We start from the raw sequence: 7,500 nt of genomic DNA on the forward strand, positions 1-7,500 counted from the left end.
GGAAACAATTACGAGCATGGAACATTTATTTGGTAAACAAATATTTTTTTCTGTAATAATTACTTCAGACACTCCAAAGGCCCTCTTTCGCGGAAACGTCCCAAAACATTGATGAATCACTAAGCAGTTACCACATAATACTTATGGTGAAGAACAAGACCATGCCACTACGTAATTTGTGATGGGATTGAAATAAGGTGACAAAGCTTTCGTAAACAACGTTCACTTGTTGCGAAGGAAACGTTCCTATACGATGATTGCCAAGAGTATGGTAGATTTAGGTTTACGCTGCAATCACTTTGAAAAAATCACACATGGTTTGGTGCTATACTCCGTTTATCAAGAAGATTGAATGTTACAATGTTACGATTGAAGACCTCGAGTTTCGTCACACGTGCTGGTGTCTTCCGTCATCAGCGATGACCTAGCGAAGTATGAAACAAGAGTCCTTTCACACTCATAGCTTAAATCAAGACGGTCATTTTGATGGGTCGTGTCGTACCTCATTGAGAGGGTTTCACCCCCTCCCTCCCCCCCCCCCTTTTTGATGAATTTTATCAGTCAATCATGACAGTCCTCTGGGAATGTGGCTCCATTTTTATGCAAGAACTGTACAGCTATTTCCTATTAACACAGAACGTTTTGTTTACATTAAACATGTAAACGAAATAGTTTTATTTCCTATGCTCCCATCATTTTTTCCAATCCTCTCATCATCCCAATGCTTTCTAATATTATCGGCAGTCAACTAGTATTTCTACCAATACGTTCTTTCCTGAGATGTCACCAGTTTAAAGTAACTTGAACCAATCTTTTCTTTGTTCGATTCATTTTTTCCGCCAACTGAATGACACCAGCTTTTTATGCCGTCGCTGTAAGTTTATTTTTACTTCTGCCGATTTGTCGTGATTGGTTACCGCGATTAAATTTGTTTTAGCGACTTCCATTCTCCTGCTCGGTACAATTGAAAGCCGCCCCAGCGATGCTGATGATGTCTTTTCGACCACTGACTATGCATGTGCAGGTGTCCTTCACGGTACTTTCACGTGGGTTTTAAAGTTATTCAGTTTGCTCTTATTAGCACAATAATTTTGAGGTAACATCCGCCGTAAGACATCCGCCGTAAGATATCCTTAAGGGTCCGTTGTTTACTGTGTATGAGTCGTTACTCCTGCACATAGCACTGCTTTGAAAACTTACCCTCTGTTTTTTCGCCTTTGTAGGCTCGCCGAAACTAACCTAACTCCGGTAACTGAGCTCTGTGACTCAGTTTGAGGCTTGAGCGGCTTAGAGGACACTCGCACGTGGCGTTCGACGTCTCTCTGATGCGGTTTCAGGGGTCGTCAAAATGGTGCAAAAACTTGCACTACGTCGAGGCCATGTTGGCACCGGTAGGTCTCGAGCTCATGTTATTAATTAATTGATTAAGGAATCATTAAGCCTTAACGCTCTTCAATTGTTATAGTTTGTTTCTATTAGTTTATGTGAATTCTTTGCCGTGCAGGTGATGCAAGTTTATCTTCCTACAGTGGTTAATAAACCTAAACACTCTTATCTCTTAAACATGAAATCTTGAACTTTTCATGGCAGAAATGACAATGGCCGCCTAATGTGTTAGCATTAAATCTATTACTATCCGAATTTGAATAAATGTGTTTACCCTTGTCTTTTTAAGAACTTCAGCAAATACCGCAGAAAGGTTGTTTTAATAATCGTCTAACGCATTTTTTTTTTGTGTGAAATCGAAAATCTCACCCTGCAAGTTAATGGCCGTTTTTATACTAGAGACGCATAATTCGTCTGGGACGAACTTGGGCAAACATTTTTTCTGCGTCTGTTAAATTCATCTAGTATAAAGACGGCCACAAGACGCATTATGCGTCTGGACGAAGAATCTATTTTAGTGCGTCTTCGAAGACGCACTTAACTTGAAAGTTCGTTCAGACGCATTATGCGTCTAGTGCCCGTCTTTATACTAGACGAATTTAACAGACGCAGAAAAAATCTTTGCCCAAGTTCGTCCAAGACGAATTATGCATCTCATATAGTTCGTCCCGTCTTTACACCAGACGGATAACATAAGAGACGCATGATTCGTCTGGACGGATTATGCGTCTCTAGTATAAAAACGGCCAATGCCTATGTTCAATGCTTCATCCAAACGAGAACGGTATTTTATTGAAAACTGGTCCAACTTCAAGCTTTGCGTTCCCACTTTCCATCATTGTATTCTTTAGGTTGTTTCAAAGCTTGTTCCTATGTTTTAATTTTAGCATTAGCCTACAAATGAACAAGATAAATAGTGTCAAAGGAGAATGAGTTCGACTTTCAAGCGGTAACAAGCAAAATTAGCTTGACGCGCTTTGAAGTGGTTTTCATGTGAACTGTAGTGTGCTACTGAAAGATCCCTTGACAACAGGTTAATTGAAATTACTTCGAAAACAGCTCATAAAAATGCGAACTATGTAGTCTCTAAGGGATATTTTTTTCCTACTAAACTCACCGGAGTCGTTTAATAATTTATGCCACATACTCTAGTTTTCTGTATGTAGTTTTTTGTTTTTGGGGAGTTTTGTATTTACATTGTGAAGAGCTGTTTGTTTTCGCTGAAAGGTATACGATTGCGACCTCGAACACTTGAAAAGCGAAACTTTTGCAGGAATATGTGTTAAGCGTTCAATTTTCCTTTTTTTCTTTTTCTGGTCCAGTTGCGTTTGATGTAAACATTCTAGCTGGATTGCCTCTGATTTCGAGAAAAAAAAAACGTTATTTTGGAAAAATGAAACGTTTCTATATAGATCCAATGTTCGTAGTTTCTATTAAATGTTGATCCATCTTGAATATTAAACGTTAAGTGCTTCCCTCACAAAATATATTTTTCTTCTTTCCACACTAATTCCAGCTCACTTTCTGATCAATTATTTCGTGAACTGCTTTTCAAAACCACTGCAGCCGATAGGTAAAACCCTTAAAGTATAAAAAATTCAGTTATTTGGGTGTGACTCGTAAGCGGTGTGTTGATCTAAATCGCCACACGAAAAATATTATGAAATAAAAAGGAATATAACTGAAAGTTCTCCCCCACTGTCAAGGCCATAAATCATTTTTGTATTGAGATATCGTGGAACTTTTGAGCCCACAATTTGGTGTCCTGGTGATAGTAGATATGTATGCGTTTAAAAATCGTCAGTTAAACTTGAATAATATTCAAATTTCTTGCGAGATTTCACAAATTTCCACGTCTTTGTTTACAGGAGTGATGAAAAAGATAGACTGCACCTAAGAGTGAAAACTGTTCGCTTAAAGGTTCCAGTAAACTAAAAATAATTTTCCTCGTAAAATATATTAAAATCTAATAGCAAAATACTAGAAAAACTTAAGCCTCAATTGAATCCGTCTGTATGTTAAATTTTGAATCGAAACCGGTGATTGTTGGACTAATTTTGTCAAACCTACACCTCGAGAACTCCCCCGCGTTCGTTACCTCATTTGCATTTCTAACTTTTCCGCTTTAGTCGTGTTGAACGAATTTATATGTGGCACTATAAACTCTTTTACATTAAGATTGTGTTTTGAGACAGAGAGGAGCGGATAGGACGCGCATAATGACTTGCTTTGCAGGTCACGTGATTAGTGGCCACCTGCCAGTCAACATCGGCCGAATTTCATGAATTGAATATGTTGAAATTTGAGTGAGACAGGTCTGATAAATAGAAATTCAGATCGCGGAATTTTTGCCGTCCTTATGCCGTTCCGTAATGGAAAAAAGCGGTAAGTTGACTGTTGATTGCCACTTTGTGATTGTATTTGTTCGCCGCTCCAGACTCGACGAGAATGTCGCGCGCGCGGAACAGTCGAAAAATTCAGGAGATTTCTTTATAGGGAACTATGTTGGCATTTGACACCGATTCGAAATCATACTCGTACTAAACAATCTGATTTTTGACCATTCGAAAGTGTGAGTCGAGGGGTTATCGAAAGAGAGTTTAGTTTGACGCCGAATCAGGTTTATACAGCGAATTTACCCGAATGAATGGCTCAGAAAACTAGCGGTGATGGGAGCCCATAACGATTCAGTGTTTTGTATGAATTGCTATCGCTGTCTTCCTTCATTTTTGTCGACCAGTGAGAAAAACGTGCATCACCTGACCACATATTTTTGTTTTATTCACAGACTTGCAGCGCTTTCGCAATGAATGCGTAGCTGCCCACAACTTTTACCGTGCGTCTCACGGAACACCGCCTTTATGCTGGTCCGCGAGACTCGCCGAGAGCGCGCAGAATTGGGCCGAGCAACTCGCGAGTACCACTACTGGATCGCTAAGATACAGCTCCGTGAAAGGCTTCGGTGAGAATCTTGCTTGTCTATGGGGCTCGGAACTCAACGGGCAGAAAGTGACACGGATTTGGTACGAAGAAGGACAATATTTTGACTACGGCTCTACACGCGTGACTTCGAGAACGCGCTCATTCTGTCAGGTGATATGGCAGGGAACACGCGAGTTGGGCGCGGGAGCGGCTGTCACTGAGAACGGAAAGCAAATTATAGTTGCGCGGTACTTTCCACCTTTGAGCAAGAAAGATGTGGCGAGAAACGTCAAGATCCCGAGAAGCACGCGAGATGGCGCGCAGCCTCTGGCATACGACACACGATGGAGTAGACTTTATGTTGGTGAGTTTACTCTTTCATTGTGGCGACCACTGCTTTTCGTCCTTATTTGCATTTTATTCACAGCTTTTCTTTCGTAAAATAATTGCACGCATTATTGTGTTTACGATGGAGTAAGCAAGTCAAAGAGTTGGTAAGTTTACCCTTTCATTGTGGCGACCAATGCTTTTCGTTCTTATCTGCATTTTGTTCACAGCTTTTCTTACCTAAAATAATTGCACGCATTACTGTGTTTACGATGGAGTAAGGAAGTCAAAGATACTTCATTTGACAGCTACCGTCGATTTACTTTTTTGTTTTTGATGTTTTGTGGAGTTCATCATAGAACTTTGTTGATATAAAAGGTTAAATCGCTTGGCTCATTAGAAGCGATTTCAAAGTGTGGTAGAAGAGGGAACAGGGTCAAAGGAAAACTGTAAACTGATTTTGTAATGTCGAACAACTTTTGGATCACTTGCTTATTACGAATAAAACACCTTCAAGGAAGCAAGACGTGTATCCCATTTTCGTTGAAAAAGAATCAGTCTGCTGATGTTATCGATTAAAGAATTTGTTGGATTTTTTCATTTAACAACAGTAAGTGTGGTTAGGTCGATTCACTTGAAAATGAAAAACATTAGCCTGTCAAAAGGTTTCGTGTACTCACAATCAAAATGTGGATCAACAATTTTCATGGGGAGGGTAAATATTTGCAAAATTGTCGTCTGCCTTGTGTTTTCCTGCGCGGAAATTAAAATTTTGTTTTCATTCACGTGATTTATTCAAAAAGGCTTTTAATCCAATTTGCATTATAACCGAAAAAACTGCAGCTTGCGTTCTTCTGGGAAGTAATCATGATTTATTCAAACCGATTTGGGAGACAAAAAACAATGTATTTTCTCGGTATGGTGGTAAGTGTGAAAACTGTCAAAAATATAGTTTATCTATTCTTTTTACATTTGTTTTGGACGATTTTTTTCTAAATCGGCCTTTCAAAACACTCGAATTAGAATTGTTCAGTTATTCAGTTGTGAACAAATGATACGAAGTCAATGGTTTCGATGCTCCCTTTCATCAAAGATTTACGTTTATTGTCGATCTGAGCATTTTTCTCGGCACCTGTTGCTCAGGACTAATTAGCGACTGTAACAAAGAAAAAAAAACAAAATTTACGGATCAAAAAAAAAAAAAAATGAACGACCAAACAGGGCTTCGGACTTTACTGTGAGGACACTCAAACCATGAACACTTGATATTTTTTTGTACATTTTTTAGTGACTATAGAATGTGGGCTCGTCCTTTTGACAAGAGTATTTAATGTTTTTACACTTACAAAATGCTATACATGTAACACTATACATCATAAGAAGAGCCTTTATTTCTTCGTCGTCGAAAAAAAAACAAAAAAAAACAATGTTCACAAAAATGTCAAGTGTTCACAGTTCAAGTGTCCTTAGTGTAAAAACTCTCAGTTTCTGTCCGGGGAAATTAATCTTGTTGTTTTGGCGCAAGAATATGCCTGAATTTGGTCCGAAACTTGTTTACATCAAAATTAGCAATTTAGGCATCTGAAGGATTTTTCCCGCGATCTGGTGCAAGGGGAGTTTGTAGTGCGTTGCTTTCTCCTTTTTACATCGAATTTCAGGTCAGTGGCTTATCAAGTGGAGTTTTGTATTTTCTTTCCGTTTAAATTTTCTCCACTTCATCACGGTCTGGAAAAGGGGGTGGTCAGGATTAAATGATACTTTCATTTCGTCAACAAACTAAAATAAGTCCCACTGACTTGAATACAATGTTGCTGTGGTTATCAATGATAAATGTTGTCATTTTCAACGACATGTACCGCTGAAATACTATCTGTTAGATGCACTAGTTATATAGATATTGATGAAATGTCCAGATTAAAAACAACTTGTTTTATCCATTTTCGAAATGGCGAAAAGGTGGTCACCAACCGCTAAAAACTCGCTTGTTGTGTAACATGAAACAAGATATGAAAGTTGTGAAAAAAAATCATGATAATGTAAAATTTTGCAATAAAGCACAGTATCCAAAGTTGGGCCCGAGGCTCTCAGAACCAAATAACTCGACAATTTTAGTTTGAGAGTGTTATCATTTTCCTTGAAGTTGTTTCAGTTTCCACATTAAGCAATCTGTCAACTTGAAATTTAATTTCTGAAACGATGCACTTGTTTCATAATGTTTGGCAGGTTAAAGAAGTCGTCGTTAATTAAAATAAAACTGTCTCCGGCCATTTTTTTCAGTCTTTTTGTAAGTAGCTTTTTCGATCTTTTTCCGGAGTAAGTATGGTTTGACATCTCGCCTAAAAATCGGCGTTTTTTTTCGCGGTAGAAATCGAGGCCGTTGTCGGAATCTCTAGTTAGCCGACAATACACTTGAAACGTTGTGGCTACTTCTAAGGTCTCAAGCAGTAAGTTTTCATGTTGAAAGAGCATATGATGAACAGGATTTCGCAGTCGTTTGCATACTTGTAATTTCACGGCCGAAACTCTGATTACTATTTACTTCCACTCACAAAAAAGTGTCTTTTATGTTCTGAAGATGTCAAATAAGCCAAGCTCTCTTTGCCTTGACGAGACCCATCTAAATTGTCTATCCGTAATCACCCTACATGGCCTTACTTTTTGGTGTTTCCCCTTCAGATAGTTACATATATCCCTTGCGGTTCTTATCAACTCAGTGTATGCGAGATCGTCTGCTATCTTTCCAGTCGGCTTCTCCACCGATACGAATGCATTGATTGGAAGAAAACAATTTCCCGCCGCCATGACAAACTGTATGATCCTATCTTCATAGGAGCATATTAAAAGGTGTTGGAGGTCATAGTTTCA

General features: G+C 38.8%; 1 protein-coding gene across 1 annotated transcript in view; it reads left to right on the forward strand.

Moving 5' to 3' along the window:
* The first annotated feature begins 3,659 nt into the window (after nucleotides 1–3,659).
* The window catches only part of LOC138037473 (titin-like), a 33,611-nt gene continuing 29,770 nt past the window's right edge, over nucleotides 3,660–7,500 (forward strand). The window contains exons 1-2 of the mRNA XM_068883392.1: nucleotides 3,660–3,771; nucleotides 4,175–4,672. Coding sequence (XP_068739493.1) covers nucleotides 3,759–3,771; nucleotides 4,175–4,672 — 511 coding nt within the window. The 5' untranslated portion in view covers nucleotides 3,660–3,758. The remainder of the gene's footprint in view (nucleotides 3,772–4,174; nucleotides 4,673–7,500) is intronic.

This window comes from Montipora capricornis, chromosome 2 (assembly GCF_036669925.1).
Source record: "Montipora capricornis isolate CH-2021 chromosome 2, ASM3666992v2, whole genome shotgun sequence".
NCBI lineage: Eukaryota > Metazoa > Cnidaria > Anthozoa > Scleractinia > Acroporidae > Montipora > Montipora capricornis.